We start from the raw sequence: 23,520 nt of genomic DNA, 5'->3' as shown, positions 1-23,520 counted from the left end.
AGGGGAAGAACCTGAGGATTGGTCAGGTTCAGTAACTGAGCCAAGGTTACACAGCTTGTGAGAGGCTCTTAACCACTGCACCTTTCTGGAAAGTGTCTTATGAATAGAGGTTCTCTGCTGGGCCTCGGGGGTCTTGAGAGAGGATGGTGGCCCTGTCTAGCCCTTCAGAGGGGCCCAGGGGCCCTGCGGTTGACCGCACGTGTGGGCAGGAATACAGCCCCACATGTATGAGAACGTCGCAGGGGGGCCTCAGCTACCAGCTCGTGCCCCTGCTGGGATCCCAGGGTGGTGGAGGCCGTGCAGCATGCGTGTGCAATGGGAGATTCCCTCTCACTCCTGCCTTTCTCGCCAGGTGGACCAGTCTGGCCTGGGTTTGCCCTCCAGGGATTATTACCTGAACAAAACCGAAAACGAGAAGGTGAGTGGGCTTCTTCAAAGAGAGTGGCCACCCCCCTCCGGTCCACTGCTCTCCATGGTTGGTTTTTGCCCCCTTCTCGTGTCCCCTGAGTGTCCTCACCTGCGTAGGTCTTTGAAGCTAGAGGAACACTGAGGTGTCACTTACCTGATAAGTGACACACAGTCCCTGGCAGGGCCCAGATGTCATTTGTCCCCATTCTAGAGAGATGCAGTGAGACAGCCGTTGCCATTTGTGGGTGCTGGGCCTTTTGTACATGTCACCTCTAGTCACCCTGCAAATACTAAACGTCTCCTGTGAACTTCACTCGCCTCATCTGTTGCATGGGTATTATTTTTACCTTGCCTATTACAGAGGAGGGAATAAGGCTCAGAGGTGATAAGTGACTTGTTCAAGGTCACTTAGCAGGTAAATGGCGAGACTGAGATTCATGTCCAGATCTGCTAACTCTAAAACCCACGCCTTTCCATCTCCTCACTGCATCCCCTGATGTTCCCGGGAGACCTCACCTGAGGTTCGTCATCTGTCCATTCATCGTCACCCACTTGTAATCAGCAGGTGCCTGCTAAGTGCCTGATGCTGGGGAGATAACGGTGAACAAGGCAGCCTGGTCCCTGCCCCATGGGGCTTAGGGCCTAGTAGGGGAGACAGAGGTTAATAAACTAACCACCAATTAGAGGCATGGTGACAAATTGTGGTAAGTGAAAGACGAAATGAGAAAATAACCTGGGGACCTGATTCAGATCTGGGGGCCCGGAGGAGGACAGTTCAGTAAAAGTGAGTTCTAGGAACTGAAAGATGGCCCCTTTGTGGCTCTCATGGGATGAGCATGCAGGAAGGCTTATGGACTGGGATAACAGGGACCAACCCTCTTGGGGGCCTGTGGCCTTTGCCCTGAGGGCCAAGGGGAGACAGTGAATTGGTGCACTGCCTACGTCATTCTAGAAGCTGGTGTCCAGTGGGTTCCTGGGTAAAGCACCCAGCCTCTCCCTCCCTGCGCTGGGCTGCAGCTGGCCCTGCCCCGCCCTGCCTCCCTTGTCCCATGGGCAATGGGGAGCAGCCACTGACAGGTGGGGGGTGCTGGGTCCCGCAGGTGCTGACGGGATACCTGAACTACATGGTGCAGCTGGGGAAGCTGCTGGGCGGAGGGGACGAGGCCGCCGTTCGGCCCCAGATGCAGCAGATCCTGGACTTCGAGACGGCACTAGCCAACATCACTATCCCCCAGGAGAAGCGCCGGGACGAGGAGCTCATCTACCACAAAGTGACAGCAGCAGAGCTACAGGTAACTTGAGCTCCGGCTGGGACAGCGACAGGGCTTCAGCACGGGGAGCGCTGGGATTGGGGTTTTACACCCACTTCATCAGATCCTCGGAACAACCCTATAAAGCAGGGCTGGTTGTTGAAGCCAGTTCACAGAAGTAACTATTGACTGAGGCTCAGAGAGGTGGGTTGCCTGCTGAAGGCCACACAGCTGGTGACCCCAAAGCTAGTCTCTTGTCTGCTCCAGGCTGCTTTTCTGTAATGGCACCTGCCTGGGGAGCCTCTGTGGTCATGATGATCACTCACATTGACTGGGCACTGCCAGGCTCGCCAGCACCAAGTTCATCAAGCCTGGGGTACACAGCAAACAATGGGAGGGGTTGGTTCTGTCCTCACTTCACGCTTTTTTAAGCCAGAAGGTTAAGGGACATGTTCAAGGCCATGGGCTCCCAAGTGGCCAGGGAGCTGGGCATTGGACTCAGGCTTGGCTTACTGAAGCTCTGCTCCTGACCATGACCCTGGTGACCTCCTAGAGGTGGAACCAGGATGGGATCAGAGCTGTGAGGCTTTTTTTCCTGTGTAACCCCATCTGAGAAGCAGAGTCCCCTCCATAACTCAGCCTCTGCAAAAGGCTGCCCCCTGGTGGCTGCTTGGGATTGCAGGACATGAGTTGGCCTGCCAAGTTCCTTCTTTCCATTTCATGGGGTGTTGGTGCCCAGCCGTATTCCAGCCCCCTGGGTCACAGAGAAGCCAGCAGAGTGGCCTCAGCCAATCTTCCTGTTCCCTACCGTCGGCCAGGAACACTTGGCTGGGCTTTTCTCCCCCTAGGGAGGATGTCAAGGCCACTTGTGTTGGGATGCCACTAAAATGTCTCCTCCCTGCCCTCTGAACAGCCAAGTCCTGCCCATGCATTAGAGTTTGGCTCATTTCTTCTGCTTTCTGGAAGTCAGGGAAGGTGAGTCTGGTGGGTGGGAGAGGAGTAGCCAGCCAGACTGGGTGTCCCAGGTGGAGGTATAGCCCACGCAGAGCCTGGCCTCCTTCTGGGTGCCTACTGCCCTTTCGGTCCCGAGACGCTGGCATCAGGGTGAGCAGCACTGAGTGGGGTTGTCAGGAAGGTCAGCAGCCTGTGCTGGGCACCATCTGGCACTGTTTTTCCGTGCTGGGGCCAGGCCGAGGGAGATGCTGTTTGTGCAGCATAATTTGGTTTGCTGCAGCTGCCCTGTTCTCAGCTCCAGAGAGGCCCGGCAGTTCCTCAGTCCCCCACAGTGGCCTTAAGGCCAGCAGTCTGCCCTGGGAGGGGCGGAGAAGGAGGAGTTGTCTGGGCGCAGCAGCCCCAGCCTGTCACCCTTGCTTTTGTTTCGTTCTTCCAAGCAGAGAAGGAAAACCCTTTCCTCCCTCCCAGCTGCCTCGCTCCCAGGGTGGGGAGGACTTCAGCAGAGGCCACAGCCTGGGGGTGGTCTGAGCCCTGGGAGGAGTCAAGAGACTGCTCTGGCCCAGCAAGTCACACACAGCTCCTTCGAGCCTCGGTGTCCTTCCTTGTAGAATGGGGCTCTGCTCCTTCATTCGCCCCTGCTGTGTACCAGGACACAGAGACAAATGAGGGACAGCCCCTGCCCTCACAACACTGAGTCACAGAGTCCTTGGAGAGCAGGTTGAAAACTGTTGAGTGTCTCTCAGAAGAAATGGGCATATGTATGCATATGATAATGATGTCTAACATTTAAAGACATTTGGGACCCCAAAAGCCTGTCTCCTGGGTACGACTCCCTGCCTGGCCTGCCCACAGGGTTGCGAGAGGATGTGAGGAAGCAAAGGAGGAGATTTCCTTTTGTAAAACGCTCTGAGCCATCCAAATAGAGTTTAGTAATTATTGTTAGAATTATTCCTGTATTGCTGGTGAGCCCAGCCCACGTCTCCAGCACTAAGCTAATTTGATTTTGTTCCACCCTTTGGCAGAGAATGTCTTGTTCCCTGGTACCTGGAAATTGGATTTCTCCCCATTTTCCTGGTGGGACTCCAACCTTCAGAGTGGGGTTCTAGGCTGGCCCCGCCAGAGTGCGGTGGTTCCAGACTAGCCCCCAGCAAAGTCTGAATTCAGAGCACTGAACCAGACACCCTTCTCTCGTTTCTCTGGTGGTCCGAGGACCCTGCCATTCCTTTCTAGGACCTTCCACACCAAAAGGTGTTTGGGAATGAGCCCCATCCCTTTTCAGTTCTCCAGCTGAGATCAAGGCTGGTAGTGTCCTTCTTTTCTGTCCCACTTTGCAAGCCTACTTGAGCTGGTTGGTTGGTGACCCACAGGCCTCTTTGGCTGTGGGTATGGAAAACAGAGCTCATCCATGAGCCCCAAAGGACTTGAGTCACAGTGGAATGTCCTAGTTGGTTAAAACAGCCATCCGGTTGGAGACGGACTTAGGCACACATGTTTAAGTTTGGCAATCGCTAAAGGAATAGAGATTGAAAATGTGAAAATCCTGGTATTCAGCACACCCTGCCTCAGAATTGTGGGAATTCACTTGCACAGAACACCTGCTGTCCCTAAGGAACAGGCTTCTGTTAAGTATATAGAGATTTATCTCCTCCTGATATCTGTGTCCTGATCAGAGTTCCAGTCACCTATAGCTTATGCAGCTCTTGTTAACGATTTAAACAGGGACATTTTATAAAGCTGGCCAGTTTTCCAGGGGTCTTTGCCAGCAGGTCAGGTAGACAGGTGGCTCTGAGTGTTGAGCCCTATTGGACCATCTCACTTAAACACATCCAAGTTTTGCAGCCACAGAAATGTTAAGGGGAAGCCCCAGCGGTTGCCCGCTCCAGGGGCCTCCCGCCAGGAAGAGAGGAAGCTCGGGTTTGTTGAGCAAGCTGTGCTGAGAGGCCCGGAGCTGCCAGCGCTGGAGTGGGAGGTGGGGATCGTTGGCCCCATTTTAGAGAAAGACTGGGTCTTCTCAGTCCAGTGCAGGCCTCTTCCCAGCTCCTCTCACTGTGGGGCAGGCTGGCAACTGCAGGAACCCGCTGGGTGCAGCTCCTCCCCACGCTTGGAAATCTGCCGTAGGTCCCGATGGGAATGCAGACCAACCCCCCCGGTTGTCTGCCCTCACCTGTGGGAGCTGCCCTCCTCTGTCCTCTGAGGTCCTTGTTCCACAGCAGCTGTTAAAACCAGACATGGCAGTACACCTGGGTTTCAGAGCTGCACGGTCGCTGGTTAACCGTGTGACCTCAGGAAAGTCACTTTAGCTCATCTGCAAATTTAGTGTTTGTTAAGTGGAGGCTTTTTATGGCTGCCTCTGTCACTGAGATATCATAGGTGTTTACCAACAGGTTGGAGTCAACTGATGTTGCAGACTGATGTTGCAGGCCGTTTAGAGGGTGTCTCTCGCCTTCCTTCATATTGCCCTGTGCCCTTTTTCAAGGGAACAGAGAGCAGGACTTGGAATTGGACAAGCCCAGGCCCACTGTGGGCAGACCTGGAGCAGTGATTACAGTAGCTGTTACTGACTGAGTGCTTGCTGAGTGCCAGCTGCCATCCTAGGTGACTCACACGGACAGGCACTTTTGCTGTAAAACGACACGTGTGGTCCCAAAAAACTTCGCAGTCTGTAAAATAACAAGTTAACAAGGACAAAAAATAACTAAAAATAACAAGACAAACGGGAAAAATAGGTATAGAGCAGACCATTTAAAAGTTGTGCAAGTTTGCTCGAGGGCATTACACTAGGTGAAGTAAGCCAGTCACAGAAGGACAATGCTGTAGGGTTCCACTTCCGTGAGGTCGTGGGAGTGGTCAGATTCAGAGACAGAACCTAGAGCGCTGGTTTCCAGGGGCTGGGGGAGGAGCGGGAGAAGTTATTGTTTAATAGGCACAGAGTTTCAGTTTTGCAAGATGAAATCTGTGAATGGATGGGGTGATTGTTGCGTAAGGATCTGAATGTACTTAATGCCACTGAACTGTATACATAAAAAGGGTTAAGATGGTGAAGTTAAGATGTGCGTTTTTACCACAATTAAAAAAAGTTGTGAAACTTTGTAATCAAAACACTCACAAAACCATCATTGGAACCTTGAGAGATCGCACAGCGTGGCTGGAGGCTGCCTGCTGGGAAGTGGAAATGCTGGCTGTGGACAGAGACCCTGCAGACGCATCGGAGCCCTGAGCCGTGGGGCTGCCCGCAGGGCCGGCCAAGAGCAAGTGCAGCCTGCCAAAAGCTCTGCGCTGGACGCAAAGCTGGCTGTGCCTCTGCGGAGACGGAGCCCCTGGGCAGGTGCCCATTTTAAATTATCTTAAAACGGAGCTGACGGGCTTCCTGGGGAGGCATCAGCTGAGCTAAGAGCTTTTCCTTTCTTGCTGAGGGTTATCGTTCTACATTTGCTGTTCCAGATGCCATGCCTGAGAAAAATCACTTACGGACCAAAACACTTGACACATTTCTTGAATTCGCAGTTGTGGCGACGGCCCATCAGATAGAAACTAAGCAGTGTTACAGAAGTGCCCGCTGAGTCGAACAGACAGTATTACCTCATTTAGTCCTCACACTAACCCTAGGAGGTGTGTTCTGTTATGATGGTGAACCCCACTTTCCAGATCTCAAGGCACAGAGGGGTTCATCATCTTTCTCAGGGTTACACAGCTTGTGTGTAAGAGAGCTAGAGTATGAACCCAGGCAGTTTGGCTCCAGGTTCTACACACTTATCCATTAAGGCCTGTCTGAGGCTCAGTTTCTTCATCAATAAACTGTGAGTAATTTACCTACCTCTGGGGATTGTCATGAGGACCAGTTGAGAGATTGTTACAGAACCCCTGGGCTGCTCCAATTGAAAACAAACCCACGGGCTCTTTAGTTAGGGGCCTGATTGCCCGCCGCCAAAATTATAACTCTCAATACCAGAGTTTGGTGAAAAGAAAAAGAATTATTTATTTAACAGTTATATAGATTTAGTTATTTGCGGATTTCTGTTGTTAAGTCTTATGTTCTTTAAAACACCCATAAACACATATCCTTGCCTCCCCCACTACCAAACCAGGCTAGTTTTAGAAAAGTCAGAGAAACCCTTTCCCTACTTTCCAAACACAGTTCAGCTTTACCAGTAGCTGCCAATCATTCAATCCTGATTGGGGGGACCTCGTCTGTGTTATGGGGTCCACCAGCTTTTAATCCAGAACCTCGTGGATTCTCAGCCTTCTTCTAAACTGCATAGTTAGTCCTTTTGTAATCCGCACAGTCAGCCCCAGCCTTAGTCAAATCCACACAGTGAGCCTGGCTAAAATGTCTGCCGCTTATTTTTAAATCCCTGACTACGTCCTCTGACGCAGTGGGTGTTGCAAACAGTTCTGACCATTCACAGAACCCCACATAGGCTCTCTGTGCCTTTTCCTTACCATCCCCTGGTCCAAGACCCCTCCCATCTACCTGAGGCTTTGGATGCATTAAAGCCATTTTGCATAAAAAAAGGCACTAGCCACCAGCCTCAGGCATGTGGAGACATTCTAAAAGCTGCTTCCTTCTCCCCATCCCCCAGCCTCAAACTGGGGTGTTTTGGAACACCCCTGTTTCTGTAACAAGATGTGTGAGCTGTTAGCAGTGGCACCTGGCATGAGAGGGGCTTGATCAACGTAGCTATTCACTGCTGCTGTTGTGTCACCTCTGTCCCCTCATAGTTGCATTTCAAGTTCAAGTTTGGGCTCTTTAGAGTCCTATGTACATACCTCTTTGATACCCCTGCTCTTCTCTCTGTATACTTAACCAAGATGTTAAGCATGACTCTCTCACTGGTATGTTTTTCATTAAACCAGGAATATGATATTATTTGATATTTATCTTCTATTTGTAACCTGAATTTTACCACCTAATGTAATGTTCACATATTGATTTCCTACATTAAAATATTTTTTTGGTTAGGAATTTGTCATGTTGGGCGACTTTTTACTATGGAAAGTTACATTAGCCATATGAATTTTGACATGTTTCAGAGAGGTCAGTAAATAAAATGTCACGTGACTATATTTTTTGAAAAAGAATTCCGTGGACAGCACCTCTGATGAAAGTCAGCCAGCCTGTGTTTGACCTCTGCGCAGCGCGTTGTCGGACAGCTCCCAGCCCTTCGCTTTGTCCGGGGATGGAAGGCACAATGGGAACTTCTCCAGAAGACTGCCTGGAGACCTGGGCTCTGAGTCACGCTGTTCTCTCCTCTTCCAGACCTTGGCCCCAGCCATCAACTGGCTGCCCTTCCTCAACGCCATCTTCTACCCCGTGGAGATCAATGAATCTGAGCCTATCGTTGTCTACGACAAGGAGTACCTCAGCCAGGTCTCCACCCTCATCAACAACACTGACAAATGGTAAGGGCACCCAGCGGCCCGGGACGGGCCTCTCGCAGGCAGCCTGGGGGGGTCACACACTGCTGCTTGCTTCTCAGGCGGGATGGATGAGCGGTGACAGACTGACTCAGGAAAACGGGTGCTCGGCTGCCTTTTATGAGAGGCAGCAGGGCACCCTGGTTATGAGCGTGGATTCAATTCCCAGCTCCTCCACCGACCAGCTTTGTAGCCTCTGAGCGCGTTTCTTACCCCTTCTCAGGTTCCTTTTCTGCATCCGTATAATAGGGATACAGATAGCACCTACTGTATAGGGTTGTTGTGAGACTTCAGTGAAATAATCCCTGTGAAGTGTTTTACTGTGGCGCCTTGACATGGAATGGGACTCAGTAAATGTTGGCTAATATTTATAGTTAATGTTTATGAGGGTTTTTTAAGTTTTAAAGATTTTTTGTAGAAAATTTTTAAAACTACAGAAAGAATTATAATGACCCAAAACACTACTGTTGATCTTATGGGATGTGTGTGTGTTTTCTCTTTCGTACGTGGAGAAAGCGTCTGTGTGTGTGAGAGAGAGAGAGATGGATTTCTAATAATGGTCTCCACCCCTGCCATCATAGTGACTAGATGTATAGTCTGCCTTTCTCTTGACTTTTTAAAAAAAGATTTTATTTATTATTTTTTTAGAAATGGGGAAAGGGAGGGAGAAAGAGAGGGAGAGAAATGTTGATGTACGAGAGAAACCGATCAGTTGTTCCTCACATGCCTCCAACAGTCCCGGCATGTGCCCTGTCCAGGAATTGAACCAGCGACCCTTTATTATAAGCATTTTTCGTAGGCCATCCCAAACCCTCTGCAAACCTCATTTTCATGGCTACATAGTATTCCATTGAGGACATGTATGATTATTACTCGTCCCTTCTGTTGATTCCAGTTTGATGCTAGCAACAAGCATTTACTGAGCACTTGTGGTGTACACATCATTGCATTAGGCACTGAGGGCTTTTCAACAGAAGACCCAGGCTCTGCCCTTTAAGAGGTGACTGACAGTCCATGTGCTTAGAGAACAGTACCAGACAAACTGAGACAGGTGTGGCAAGAGCACCTGGGATCAGAGCGCTGGGTCTGAGCGCCTCCTAGAGGTCAGCGGGGGAAGTGCTGTGATGCTTCCAGCCCAGGGCACTTCTGAGCATGTCTTGTCTCCCCTTGCCCCAGCCTGTTGAACAACTACATGATCTGGAACCTGGTGCGGAAGACAAGTACCTTCCTTGATCAGCGCTTTCAGGATGCTGATGAGAAGTTTATGGAAGTCATGTATGGGACCAAGAAGGTGAGCCTGTTACTGTGGACTCCCATACGTATACTGAGTACCTACTGTGTATGAGACCTTGGGCTGGGGGCCGGCATGACCATAGTGCCTTCCAGGGCCATGGAACTCGTGAGGGAGGTAGACAATGGGCAGAGAATAAAGAGGGCCACTGAAGGGGTCTGCCCAAGTGTCCCTGAGCACACAGGAGGGGACCTGAGCCAGCTGGGGTAAACAGAAGCTTCCAGGAGGAGGTGGTTACACCAGCTCTTAAAGAATAAAGAAGAATCTCAGCAATTTAGCTAATTTACAACAAAAGGTAGTTCTGTCCCATGCAACTCGTTCTCAATGGTGATGATGATAAACACTTTCCTTATATAACTCATGTGGCCTTCACATCCCCTGGGAGGTGGACACCATCATCATCCCCCTTTTACACAGGGGACCCCAATACTGCTTCTTCCCCATAAACACAAAACTCTTGGAGGAGCACCTGGCTCGTGGTAACTATGACACAGGTGTTCACTGATGTTACTACCCTCCTAGGCCCCAGACCATGTGCTCTCCATCCACCTTTAAATGCCCCCACATTCTTTCAGAGGTCCCAGGGCTCCGGGGCCCTCCTTTCCCCTCCCCGCACGAAGCCCCCCAGTCCTGACCTCCTGTGTGGTCATCCTCAGCCAGATCCAGGTGCAGCCTGTGTCCACCTGGAGGCTTCAGCCCTGGAGAAGCTGTGTGGGGTCGGAGAAGAGGGAGGGTGTCCAGGTGGATACCTGGGTGGGAAAGTGTAAGAGAGCTTCAGTGACTAAACTCAGAGAAGGATAGCGTGCTTTTCTTTCTTCTTTCCTGGAATAAATTTTTTTAATCTCCTTTTTTAAAGAGTTTAATTATTTTCAGAGAGAGGGGAAGGGAGGGAGAAAGAGAGCGAAAGAAGTACCTATGTGTGATCGGTTGCCTCTTACACGCCCCGAACTGGGGAACCTGGCCTGCAACGCAGACATGTGCCCTGACTGGCAATTGAACTGGTGACCTTTCAGTTCACAGGCTGGGGCTCAGTCCACTGAGCCACACCAGCCAGGGAGGAAGGAATTTTTTTTAACTAAGGTATAATTTACATACAATAAAATGTATACATTAAGTACACAGTCCAGTGAATTTTGACAAATGAAATCACCTGTGTAACCCTATTTATTCAGCATCCTCTGAGCAGAAAGTTCTCTGTGCCCCTTCCCCAATAGCCCCCTCCCCCACGCTCCCAGGTTGGTGTAGATGCGTGTAGACAGAGTCGTACGCTAGTTGCCCTTTTGTGTCTACCCTCTTCTGCTCAGCCTGTCTGTGAAACGCATCCACATTGTATATATCAGTTCATTCCTTTTTGTTGCCAAGTAGTGTGCTGTTGTATAAAAATACCACATTTTGTTTATCCATCTGCCTGTTGATGGGATTTTGGGTTGTTTTCAGCTGAGGGCTATTAAGCAGGCTGCGCTGAGCCTGGGTGGCTTTTACCACCTGTTCAGGGATCAGAGGACTCAGTTTCCTCTGCAGCACAAGGGATTATGGGAGCAGGGCCCCCACTTGCAGTTGCACAGACTGCCCACAGAGGGCGCTGGGCAGGGGGAGCTGGTGGGGCTGAAACTAGCCCCGCTGTTCTTCAGGGCCAAGCCTAGCTCTGTTAGGCTGCGGCCCCAGGGGTGCATGTCTCAGCTAGCACAGAGGTGTCCTGCAGGCTAGTGAGCTTGAGGGTGAGACTGAGGATGAAGGGACACTTGGTGAGACTGAGGATGAAGGGACACTTCAAAGTCTTGCAGTGTCACTGTGACTGTTTTTCTCTAGGAAGCTTTAAATGGGGCTGGGATCCTGGCCTCCTGGGAAGGTTCTTATGTTGCTCAGGGATTGACAAGGTAACTTCCCAAGGTTCTTTGTCACCAGGATTCTCAGCCTCCTCCAGGAGGGAGGACGAGGTACAGGTGGGAGCACGGGGCGTGGGATCGAGACTAGAGACTTCTCTGTGCTGAGTTTCTGTTCCTCGTCTGTCAAGGGCCCCCAGGCTGTTTTGATGGCTTGACAGGAAACCATCCGTGAAGTGCTGTGCACGGGGCCACATTCAGCAAATAGTAGTTGGTCCTGATGAGGGGTGTTCTGTAGCCTCTTAGTCCAGGGTCTAAAATAACTTCCATTGGGTCAGAAAAGGTCTCCCTGAAGTTCTGGCAGGAAGCAGGGGCCCCATCTGGTGCTACCTCCCAGACAAACAGGGGTAAGGAAGGAGGCTGGGGATTCAGTAACGCCCCCACTTATGTTTTCAGACCTGTCTTCCTCGCTGGAAGTTTTGCGTGAGTGACACAGAAAACAACTTGGGCTTCGCCCTGGGCCCCATGTTTGTCAAAGAGACCTTCGCCGAGGACAGCAAAAACATAGTAAGTACCTCCCCTTGCACACAGGCTGTGACATCCCACCAGTGATGGCTCCTTGTGAACTTGAGAGTTCACACTCTGGTCTCTCTGAACCTTCCCTGCTCCAGCCCAGGGCTCCAGCCTTAACTCCAAGGTCTCGTTTTCCAAAGCCTTGAGTAACGTGGGTTACTCATGATTGTTACTCTTATTGAGTGCCAGGCCTTTTAGCTGTATTATCTCATTTAATCCTCAGGTCAGTCCAGCCATCTCCGCTTCCAGGGGTATGAAGGTCCCAGTGAGATAATGTTGCCAGAGCAGTTCTGGCCTGGAGTATGACATTTTTCTTACAACATGGGTGGCAAGTTTGTTCTGGACAGGTAGAGGAACATCATGGCTAAGCATGTGAAGACAGCCAGGCACCAGATCAGATCCTGGATTTACCAGTTCCTGGCTGGGTGCCGGGGGACAATATCCTCACCTCACCTGAAACACAGGGGTGGGGGTGTCCACATGGGGGAGGTTAATAAGATACTACACATACGAACACCTGCACAAAATAAGGGTTCGATAAAAGGTAGCCATATTATTGTTGCTATAATTTTTGTTACTGACATTGAATACGTAGGTATCATCTGCAGTCAAAGGTTAGTAAGCAGAGACCCAAACCAGTTACATTACTTGCCTGTGAGGGACTGATGAAGAAGCCGCGTCCAGCTCTGTCTGCCATTAGTCCCTCTGCTCTTTCTTCTGTGAAACTCCACCTTCTAGAATCTTCAGCTGCCAGGTCTGCCTGTGACATTGCCTTTGAGGATGGCCATTCCTCTCCAGCCTGAGCGGAGCATTTCTGAAACTGCTCCTTAGAACACGCATTCTCTAGATTTTAAAGCCCATTCCATCAAAAAGGAATCTGTGGTCCAATACATCTGGGAAAGGCTATGTATTCTGGCCCTCTCCAGAAAGAATTGTACTGCATTGTTCACCTTAAAGGCTCTGGGAAGCCCTGCAGCAAAGTGACTTCACCAGCCTTCTCAAAGCTTGCCCTAACTGGGTTTGGCCACCAAACCGTGTTTTTGGAAGTCTAGTCTTATCTTATGGGACATTAGTGTTCTGAGGAGCAAGATTGGGGAGCATGGCTGCACACCCCCCCCTTCCTAGCCCAGCACCTAGGAGCCTGAGGCTTTGAGGCAAGGCCTAAGTTTAGTCTTTGGCCTGGAGACTTCCTCCTGCATAGGGTAGCCATCCACTGCCCCAACCTTCAGGTTCGGCTTCTGTCTCCTCAGGCCAGCGAGATAATCCTGGAGATCAAGAAGGCGTTTGAGGAGAGCCTGAGCACCCTGAAGTGGATGGACGAAGACACACGGAAGTCAGCCAAGGAAAAGGTGAGGCTCGCCGGGTGCTTGCGGGGCACGGCTGAGGCTTCTGTGTGGGGCAGCAGCCCCGGGTAGAGGAGGGTGGGAGCGGGAGAGACCAGATCCAGATGCTGTCCTGCCTTCAGGGGCGGGCAGCCGGCAGGGTGGAGGGCCCGCCTTGAGCACAGAGTTGCATTAGTGAGTGTATGACAATGAACCAGGCTGAGTGTGCAAGGGAGGCGTGTCTAATGGAGCGAAGGACCTGGCATGGTCTGGTGGGGTGGTAACCAGAGAAGGCTTCCCTTGGGAAGTGACATTTAAGGGATACACAAGGGATAAGTAGAACTTAGACAGGAGGGGAATCTTTCCAGAAAGATAAAAGAAAGCCCTGGGGTGCGAGGAGCTAGGCCCAGGCCCTGAACCCGGCGCCCCCAGAGCATGGCTGGGCACTCACGGTCCTCTGTCTTCCCTGTCCAGGCAGACGCCATCTACAACATGATAGGCTACCCCAACTTTATCATGGACCCCAAGGAGCTCGACAAAGTTTTCAACGACGTGAGTGGTTCCCACCCTGCCCCCTTGCTTTCCCAAGTAGCCCTGGGGCTCCCCACTGGGGGAAGGGCAGGGGCAGGCTGGGCCCCAATGGGACACTGGAGGCACCGTGCTTGTTAGGACATCTTGAGGGGGCGTGGTGTGGGCCCTGGGGGTGGATCAGGCACAAGGAGACTGCTCTCCTCTCCTTCGTCTCCTGGGCCAGCCAGAGGCCCCCGCCTCCCTGCAGCCACCAGCAGTCAGTCCCAGAACAACGCCGCATGCCCCGCTGGAAATGGTCAGCTGCATTTAATGAGTGGGAAACAGTGGCAGGGGGAACAGACCTGAGAAAGTGCAGAGAGCATTGGCGCCCCTAAAACATCAGTGGGCAAAGGAGAGCATGGAGCCCCTCATACCGCCTGTTCCTTCCCAGCCCCAGAGTTACCGCCTCCCCACCTTCCCAGAGAAGCCTGCACCCCAGATTTGGCCCTTGAAGTGCTAACAGGAAAAACAAAACATAAATCTCAGATGCACGTTGAAACTTCATTTAGGCAACAGGAGTAGTTGACGTATCCCTGGTAGTTAGAACATTTGACAAGACCCTCCTTTAAATGGATTGTGCTTCTGTCCTGAAGGTAAATTTCTGTATCTTTTTTGTGATTGAAATTCATAAATTCAGGCAGTGTTGCAATTAGAATAACCTCTTATCTCAGTTGTATTTGAGACCTAAGAATATTAAAATCCCTTTGACTTCATTCTGAAGCCTTTTTCCTTGAGAATAATTTAAGGTGCTCCAGGGTGTCATGGCAGAAGACCAGGGGTTCCTGGAAACAGCCCGCAGGACCAGAGCCCTATCTGCAAGGGCCCAGCGTTTTACTGGAGCCCATGTAGTAAAGTCAGGAAGCTCAGGAGGGGACCTGAGGGAGAACCTCGCACCTGGAAAGAGCTGGAAGGCTGGGCCGAGGGGGGAGGGAGATGCGTAATAATGCCCATCCCCTGGTGTTTCAGAGAGACTGGCCTGATTGACGGCATCTGTGCTGTCCAGTGTGGTAGCTTCTGGCCATAAATGACTGATTAATTAAAACTAAATTAAGTTCACAAGCATACTAGCCACATTTGAAATGCTCAGTAGCCCACGGGGCCAGCATCTGCCATTCCGAACAACACAAACGCAGAATGTGTCCATCACCGCAGCAAGTTCTGCTGGCAGTGCTGGAGAGCCTTCCTGCCAGAGGCCCAGGCGCTGCTGCTGCAGGGCCTGGGACGCTGCTGGGTGTCGGAAGCCCTGGGGGAAGCTCTCTGTGTCCTTGATGGGGAGAGGGGAGAAGGTGTCAGTCCCTGCAGGAAGAGGGCTGAGGGAAGAGCCCGAGCATGCAGCCCCGAGTCCCCCCATTCCAGCCTCTGCCCTGCAGACCAGTCCTGTAACCTCGTGGGCCCTCACTTTCCTCGGCTTCAGAAGAAGGGGTTTCCATTCAAAGATCTGAGGTGCCTCCCTGCCCAGGCGAGCTCTGATCCTGTGACTTCACTCTCTTGTCCAGTACACGGCAGTCCCGGACCTCTACTTCGAGAACGCCATGCGCTTTTTCAACTTCTCATGGAGGGTCACCGCCGACCAGCTCAGGAAAGCTCCCAACAGAGACCAGTGAGTCTGGGCCCCCTGGGAAGGTGCTGGCTCTGGCACCAGGGGTGCTCTAGGCTGAACTCCCCTCTGTGGCGCATGTACCCTGTATCGCATATAACTGTCCTGAGAACCCTCTGAAGTGTGGGTGCTGTGGTCATCCCACTTTTCAGAGGAAGAAGCCCAGGATCAAGGAAGCGTTGCCCAGGCAGGAGCTGGGATTGCCCAAGTCTGTGCGCCCCAGCGCCAGGCTGTGGGCAGAGGAGCTGGCCTCTGGAGCGGAGCAGCCCTAGCATCACGCCCCAGCTCCAGCGCTCGGAGCTGCCGTGACAGTCAAGTGTGAAGGCCTCTGGGGCATGTTGCACAGAGCAGGCCCCCGGCTAAGGCTGGCTCCCTCTAATTCCTCACTGGCAGGAGCAGTGGGTTCTCAGGGCAGCTCCCCCCACAGAGGCCCGAGGAATATTCTGCCCATGACAGCTGGGGGTCCCAAACCTCACTGCACAGCAGGAGTCTCTGGGGAATTTGTTTAAAAAGTCAGCTTTCTGACTTGTCCCCAGATCTTCTTAAATCAAAATAATCTGGAGTGAGACTTGGTATCTGTTGTTGTTGTTTTAATTGTCTTCTCAGAAAACTCAGATGTAGTCAGCCTAGTACTAGTTCTCAGACTAAGCTCCCTCGGTGCCTAAAATATCTTGCAGAATAAATCTTAACCAGAAGGAGAAAGCAACTTCTCCTTGCGTCTGGTGCCCCCTCGTGGACAACAGGGGTTTGAACATCTCTTTCCTCTACGTTTCCTTTCTATAACCAGGGTACCCCTAAATTGCACAAGAAAGCAATCTTTTATTTCCAGAATATGGCACAAGTATTGCCACAAGGTTCTAAATTTATCTGATTTTTTAATTAGGTTAATTTTTTAAAATTTAAGTGTTATTTTCTACCCATTAATGTATTTGTGATTATTTTAATAAGAATATGTTTTCAAGTTCTCAATATCCTTTCCTGGGATTAGGCACCCCTTCATTCATCTCTGCGGGGCTCACCTGCAGGAGACAGAGTGACTGTCTAGGCTCCTAGAGAGAATGTCCTTCCTATGTTGCGCCACTCCTCGCGGGTCCTTCCCCCTCCACACGAAAACACTCATCGGGGGGCCAAATGTTTCAATACTATGTAACACCCAGGTCCCTTCTACGCTCTTTAAAAATTATTGGGCCCAGAGGGCTTTTTTATGAAGGCTGTATCAACTTATATGCACATCTTACGAAAAAGAACTATTTTATAAGTTTAGTGAGGAAAAAAGAGGTATTGTTTTACTTATTGCAAATTTCTTTAGCGTCTGGCTTAATTGGAGACAGCTGGATTCTCCTAGCTGCGTCTTTATTACATGCAGTCTGTTCACACAGTGTCATTCTGTGTTACGGTCAGTCTGTTGCAGTGTGTTGTTTTGAAGTATGTAAAGAAATTCTAGTCTCACACAGATATGTAGTCGGAAGACGGGAGATATTTTAATATTTTTTTTCTGATACCAGTGCACATTTTTAATTGACATTAATACCAAAATTCAACAAGTGGTACTTTCTTAAAGGCTAATTGCACTGTGGAGTCAGAAACGTATCAGTGAACTTTTCACACTGTTATGCTCTCGCGTGAGTTTTAACATCCCATTGGCCCTTTGGAGAACAGGGGTTTGCTGAGCTTTATATATCGTCCAAATAGTGGCACTTTCATTATCTAATATCCCCCCAAATCCACATCTCTTAATATAACCTGACCTCCTGAGCAAAGTCTTTAAATATTGGGAAGCTGACGTTTGTGGTGACTGATGCAAGTTTTTCAGAATTTTAGTTTTTGCTTGAAATATCTAATGTTTTGGTTTTTTTTTTGAAACCTTGAATTTTTATCATTGGCAACAAATGGGGTCAATTCTTTTCCTTGAGGGGATGAGTTCATTTTATTCACTTTCAAGAAAATGTCTGCCAAATACACATGTCTGAAGTGTCACAATCTGTCAGCCGTCCTCAAGTACAAACGGTGTTCCTGGACAAAATCCAGACAGGCTGATGTGGACTTCCCGTCTGGCCGCAGAGTCTAGCTTTAATGAAATTAATAATTATGCTACATCCTCAGGGATGTTCTTCAGTGAAAATGACTTTTTTCTCTAGTGAAGAGCAGAGTGGCCACCAGAACAGTTGGCGCCGTGACTCGCTAATGATGCAGCAGTTCTGTCCACTGTCACGTTCATACCATCCGCGTAAATGTCAACACAGTGGAAAGGACAACATCTTACTGTCATTTTGAAAACAGACTGGCGTCACATACCCCTGAAAGGGAACTGAACCCCGTCCCTCCCAGAAATCCGCAGATCACACTTTGAGCTGAGATTGATGGTGGCTTTTCGCTCTATAACGGTCCCTCCTGCTCTCTGTCAGAGCCTCGGCGTCCTGTTGTGCGGTGTGATGTCAGACTTAACTGAGCCCTTAATTATAGACATTTAGGTGTTTTCCGCTCTCAGAAACGGTGTTGCTATGGCTGTTCCTGTACTTGTGCGTGCGCTTGCGCTGGGTCAAGGGAAATCCACATTTTTAAGGCTCTTGATATTCTCCCGGCGGGCTGTCCCCACTCACCCTCCCCCAGGCTGTCCTGTCCTTTCACGTGCGTGTTGCTTGCAGGTGGAGCATGACCCCCCCCATGGTGAACGCTTACTACTCGCCCACGAAGAACGAGATTGTGTTTCCGGCCGGAATCCTGCAGGCCCCATTCTACACCCGCTCTTCACCCAAGTATGATGCTCCTGGTACTCCTGCCCCATCTCCCCCCTCCTCAGCGGACCCCCATTCCCAGCCCTGTTGCCCAAGGCTGACCACACGACCAGGCCAATCTCGCTGAGCGCCCTTTGTCCCCCTGACCCAGGCAGCTGGGGACATTCAGAGGCATTCCAGAGAGAGAACATCCTCACTCGCTCTGCTTCCCTCCAGGGCCTCCTGCTTCCGGAAGCCCCTGCACAGTGGGAACGTGGGGGAATGTCATGGAGGAGCCCGATACAGGGGAATGTGCCTCTAACGGTGTTTTTGAACAGTCACAGCTGGGAGCTGGGAAGGGTGAGGGCATTGTCTCAGAAAGGAAGCCCACACGGGCCTCGCTTTACTGACCGGTGGCCCTTGGGCAAAGTGAATGCGCCATCCCAAGCCTTGGTTTGAGCCATTTGTAGGGTTGGGTACTCATGCTGAACTTCTGAGGTGACCAAAGGGGACAGTCAGTCCTGCATCTAGCGCAGCGCTTGGCATCCAGTGGGCGCAGGCTGACCCAGCCCACGCGCCCAGCTTCTGACCGGCTCCAGGCTCATGCTGCGGCCATGTCCCCGCAGAGCACTCTGCTGTGTGTGCAGGCCTGGGAAGCAGTGATCCTTCCCCTCGTGGCCTCGCTCTCACCTTCCTGTTCTCCCCTCCAGGGCCTTAAACTTTGGTGGCATTGGTGTCGTCGTGGGGCATGAGCTGACTCATGCTTTTGATGACCAAGGTAGGGGTTCCTTGGGGTTCTCTTCAGAGGGGGCCCATCAGCTTCCTGGCCCCACTGATTCTGCTTTTGCTTCTTTCACTTCTAAGAGTCTTAGCCTTGAGAAAGGAGGATCTGGGTTCAAATCCTAGCTCTGCCTCCTTCCAACTCTGTGGACTTTAGCAAGGCCCACCATTTCTCCAAGCCTCTTGTTTCCTTGTCTATGACAGGGGCATGATGATCCCAGCCTCGTATGGTGATGGTGGGGACTGTGTCGGGTGCACCCCGGAGACGTCTCTGGTCTGAACAGTCAAGGAGTTGAGGTCATGCCTCTCCTCACCAGCTAACACTCACAACCCTCCCCCTTGTCTCTTGCCTGGGGATCCCTAGGCCAAGGAGGAGGAGGCAAGACTTCAGAGGCCGTGACCCTAGCGCTGCCGGCTCCATTAACCCCTCTTGGGCTCAAGGTCAGAGGCCCTTAGCAGCCTTGACAATGAATCCATGGGAACTTTGGACATGCCTGTCCGTTGCCTGAATCACGCTTCTCCATCCCCCCACTGCCCCCCAAATGGGATAATTCATCCAGCTCTTGAGCGCTCTGAGTGCTGGGGGGCGGATGGGTGCAGACGGACGCATCCATTGCTCCCTGGGAGGAGAGGTGCAGTCAGCAGCGACAGGACCCAGGCTGCCTCCTCTTCCCCTTGACCTCCCGCTTCCCTCTGTCCCTGCAGGACGGGAGTATGACAAGGATGGGAACCTCCGGCCCTGGTGGAAGAACTCATCTGTGGAGGCTTTCAAGCGGCAGACCGAGTGCATGGTGGAGCAGTACGGCAACTACAGCGTGAACGGGGAGCCAGTCAATGGTCGGCACACCCTCGGGGAGAACATCGCCGATAACGGGGGCCTCAAGGCCGCCTATCGGGTGAGAGTCCCGCTCCCCACGCACAGTCCGAACCCGGGTCTGGGCCATGCCAGACAAGCTGGGGCAAGCTGCAGCCACTCTGAGAGCTGCAGTTTGCTCATCTGTGAAATGGGTGTAGGGAGGACTAATTGAGAGGGTGCCTCTGAAGGCACCTAGCACAGAGCGTGTCACACAGAGGGCTTTCTACTCTTGAGCGCAGCCTGCCAGAGGGACACAGGACAGGACTGGGGCTGGACCCGCCGGAAGTCTGGCCGGTTCTTCCCTGTGCCGGTGTGAAGGGCCCGGAAGGGGAGGGCAGGGACACAGTCGTGGAGCCAGTTCCGGGGGGAATCCTGGCTCTGGAGTAAGTCCCCCGGCCCTCCTTGAGCCTCAACGTGCTTGGCTGAGTTCCTACTCCCTGCATGACTGGGTATGACATGTGACAGCAGCGGCCCAGGGCCTGATCCAGAGTGGCACTCAGCAGTGGTAGCGGTGTGGGGTGAGAGAGATAAGAGGCCATGAGAGAAAAGGATTAGGTGTCTTATCAGAGGATGACACAGAGCTTCCTCCTCACCGTGATGGTAAGAGCAGAAATACTAAGCGCCATTTGTTCAGGCCTTACCGTGTGCCGGGCTCTGTGCCCAGTCCCTGGCCTTTTCTCAGTTGGGTCTCACAACCTGCATTTGCAGGCAAGGACACTGAGCCCTGAAACATGCGTAACTTGTGTGACATTCACTAGTCAGTGAACGCGTATTGCAAACCCGCCTACCATGCTCTGTTTTGGACACTGGAGTTTCTGTGGCAGGACAGATGGGTTCCGCTCTCCTAAAGCCACAATTTTACTGGGGCTGGGAGGGGACAGAAAGGCCACATATACCGAAACAAATGAGATCATTGCAGGTAGGGCACCATCATCAAGGATAGTTGGGGAGGGTGGTCGGGGGAAGCCCTCTGCAGGGACTGACATTTGAATTGAGAGCTAAATGATGAGGAAGAGGGAGTGAAAGCTGGGAAAGAAGAGTTAAGTGCAGGGGCCACGAGATGGACACACAACCTGGCAAGTTCAAGGACAGGAAGAAGGATGGGCAGAGTGGAGGGAGAACAGGGCCCAGTTGGGGAGGTGATGTTGGAGGAGTGGCTAGGCCTGGAGCAAGGGTTATTCTGGTTGCAGGGTTTTTAAGTACAGGAACGACATGGTCCAATTTATCCTTTAAGATGGGTCAGCAAACCTACAGCCTGACAGCCAAAGCCAACCGTTAACCGGTTTTCGTAAATAAACATTGGGGGGATGCAGCCAGGCCCATCTGATTTTATGTTGTCTGTCACTCCTGTCACACTACAGTGGCAGGATGGAGTGGTGGCAACAGAGACCACTTAGCCTCCAAAGCTGAAAATACTTACTCTCTGGCCCTTCACAGAAAAAGTCTGCCAACCCCTGCTTTGTAAGAATGACCTAAGGTGCTGTTTCAGGAGGGGATTGGAATTGGACCCGTAGGAGTCAAGGAGACTAGTTAGAAAGCTGTGGTGAGGTTGTCCGGGCAGGAAATGGGATGGAGCAATGGGAAGTGTGAGAATTGGTCAGATTTGGCGTGTTTGCTTTGATTGAACGAGAAGAATCAGAGGAGTTCTGGGGTTTGGGCCTCTGTACCTAGGTGCCATTTGCTGTGATGGGGAAGGTGTGTGTGTGTGTGTGTGTGTGTGTGTGTGTGTATGTGCGTGCATGTACAAAACCTATCTGTGCTGTGTTAAGTTGGAGATGCATCTTGGAGGGGTGTGTATGTATGTGTAAAACCTGTCTATGTCATGTTAAGTTGGAGATGCATCTTGGAGGTCCAGCTGGGCACTGGAATATACAAAGTACGCATTCGAGAGCCGTCAGCATAAAGCTGTAAGGTTGAATGCGCTTGCCTTTGGAATGAGTGCCAGTAAAGAAGACGGCTCCTCTAGGCTGAGCTGGGCCATCTGACCTGATGCCCAGGTCCCAGAAACCACCTCCACAGGGTAGAACATCCCGAGATCTCCCACGCTAACTCCTCCATTGCCACCCTGCTTGCTCTCATGTCACGGGAACCCTGAGCTCTGTTTTCCCTCCCCCAGGCCTACCAGAACTGGGTGAAGAAGAACGGGGCTGAGGAGACGTTGCCTACCCTGGGTCTCACCAATAACCAGCTCTTCTTCCTGGGGTTTGCACAGGTGAGTTCATTAGGAAGAAGCCAAACTTGGGCATATTCTGCCATCTTGCTGTTTCAGGAGCTCTGAAAGGCCAAAGGCAAGTTCCTTTCAGTTGAGAACCTCCTAGCTCATTGGACTGTCCAGGGGCAGCTACCCTGTAGGAGGGCGAGCTTCCAATCATTGGAGAGATTTGTGGAGGGGCCAAGCATATTGTTAAAAGGATCCTGCATTGAGTAGAGGAGAGAACAAGGTGAGCACTAAGGATCCTTGTGGTCCTGGGATTCTAGAAATTTCTTAAACTCAGTATGCTCCGGGTTGTTCCTTCAGTTGGCATTCAGCAAATAGCCTTCTGTTGGTGCTCAGAGCTGCCAGGCCATTAGACAGTTGTTCTGCCCAGGAACTGAGTGACGTGGACTCAATCTGAGGTTTTCAAAGTGGTTTGAGGGCAGACTCCTTGGCTCAGATGAAATCTAACACAAATGCGCAGGACAGACAGACACTGCTCTGGCTGCAGGAACACAGTTGAAGACAACCGCAGTAGAGGATGCTGGGAAGGGGGACACACCAACCCACTGTTTCTTTCTGACTCACATGGCAGGCCCTCCTGACCCTGATCCCCAGGGGTCTTAGAACCATGTGGGGGGCTCATTCCTCTGCTGTTGTGCATGGGGCCAGTCTGGCCACCTCAGGACCCCGTGGTGACCTGGCCTCTCCTTTGTTGCCCTCACAAAGGTCTGGTGCTCTGTCCGCACTCCCGAGAGCACCCACGAAGGTCTCATCACCGATCCCCACAGCCCCTCCCGCTTCCGGGTCATCGGCTCCGTCTCCAACTCGAAGGAGTTCTCGGAACACTTCCACTGCCCGCCTGGCTCACCCATGAACCCACATCACAAGTGCGAAGTCTGGTGAGGGGCGAGACACCAAGAGCCAAATCGGAGGAGGGGGTGGGCCTGAGGATGAGCCCTCAGGGTGGAGCCAACCAGGCTGCCCCCTCCATCCAGTGCCCAGGGCATCACCTAGCCCCCTTGGCCGCCCAGGTCCCCTACCCCGCACTGGAGGGTTTTCAGCCCGAACTGAGCCTGTGATGCGGGTTCTCAGCATAACCCGAGATTCGGTCCCCTGTGAAGGCCCTGTCACCCCAGGCTCACGTGTGTCAACTCTAAAGGGCATTTGGGAGTCAGGCTGGTTGCTCACCAGGCCTGAGCCCCACGCCGACAAGGGTCGTGGACACAGCCCCACGCCCACATCCAGCGCCAGATATACCACAAATACCACTGTGTCAAATGCTTTACAAATATATTTTTGGGGAAACTATTTTTTAAACATTGTGAAATACACTGGAAATCTTCAGGGAACTAATGCATTTAAAACACTTTTTCTTTTAAGGAAAGGATTGGTATATTTATTATATTCTGTTTTTCTAAATAACCTGTGGACAAGGGAAGCCCCACTGATTCACCCCCTCTCTTCCTTACTCGCTGTAAGGTTGAGCTGAGGCAGGATCCCCGGGCCATTGACCGGGTCCCCAAATAGAGACCTGCCTCAGCCCTTGGAATGTACCATGTTGGCCTCCTTCACCTGGTGCAGAGGGGAAAGGCGCGGAGGCCAGGCAGAGGAAGGGCCCGCTCGGGGAGACGCAGCTCTTTGGCACCACCCCTCTTAGCATCCCTGCCTCTGTCCCCAGAGTCCAGCAGTGGGAGCCCCAGCAAGGAAGGTCTGATCCCCAATGTCACAGAAGGGGACTGATGGCTGTAGCAGCATGAAGCCAAGTCAGGG

At 51.8% G+C, this 23,520-nt stretch overlaps 1 protein-coding gene across 4 annotated transcripts in view; it reads left to right on the top strand.

Annotated features, from left to right (window-relative positions):
* Window positions 1-23,058, top strand: part of ECE1 (endothelin converting enzyme 1) — a 93,336-nt gene extending 70,278 nt beyond the window's left edge. For all 4 annotated transcript variants that reach the window (XM_090268737.1, XM_090268738.1, XM_090268736.1 and 1 more), the window contains 13 exons: window positions 353-418; window positions 1,509-1,700; window positions 7,870-8,012; window positions 9,204-9,318; window positions 11,598-11,708; window positions 12,965-13,063; window positions 13,511-13,588; window positions 15,103-15,206; window positions 17,849-17,959; window positions 18,628-18,695; window positions 19,403-19,593; window positions 21,670-21,765; window positions 22,477-23,058. In XM_090268737.1, the coding sequence (XP_090124863.1) occupies window positions 353-418; window positions 1,509-1,700; window positions 7,870-8,012; window positions 9,204-9,318; window positions 11,598-11,708; window positions 12,965-13,063; window positions 13,511-13,588; window positions 15,103-15,206; window positions 17,849-17,959; window positions 18,628-18,695; window positions 19,403-19,593; window positions 21,670-21,765; window positions 22,477-22,653 (1,551 nt within the window). In that variant the 3' untranslated portion in view covers window positions 22,654-23,058. The remainder of the gene's footprint in view (window positions 1-352; window positions 419-1,508; window positions 1,701-7,869; window positions 8,013-9,203; window positions 9,319-11,597; window positions 11,709-12,964; window positions 13,064-13,510; window positions 13,589-15,102; window positions 15,207-17,848; window positions 17,960-18,627; window positions 18,696-19,402; window positions 19,594-21,669; window positions 21,766-22,476) is intronic.
* Window positions 23,059-23,520: the final 462 nt, after the last annotated feature.

Source organism: Furipterus horrens, unplaced genomic scaffold (genome assembly GCF_987537825.1).
Source record: "Furipterus horrens unplaced genomic scaffold, mFurHor1.1.pri manual_scaffold_3, whole genome shotgun sequence".
NCBI classification, from domain to species: domain Eukaryota; kingdom Metazoa; phylum Chordata; class Mammalia; order Chiroptera; family Furipteridae; genus Furipterus; species Furipterus horrens.
The sequence above is the reverse complement of the archived record's forward strand: the minus strand, read 5'-3'. Positions and strand labels throughout refer to the sequence as shown.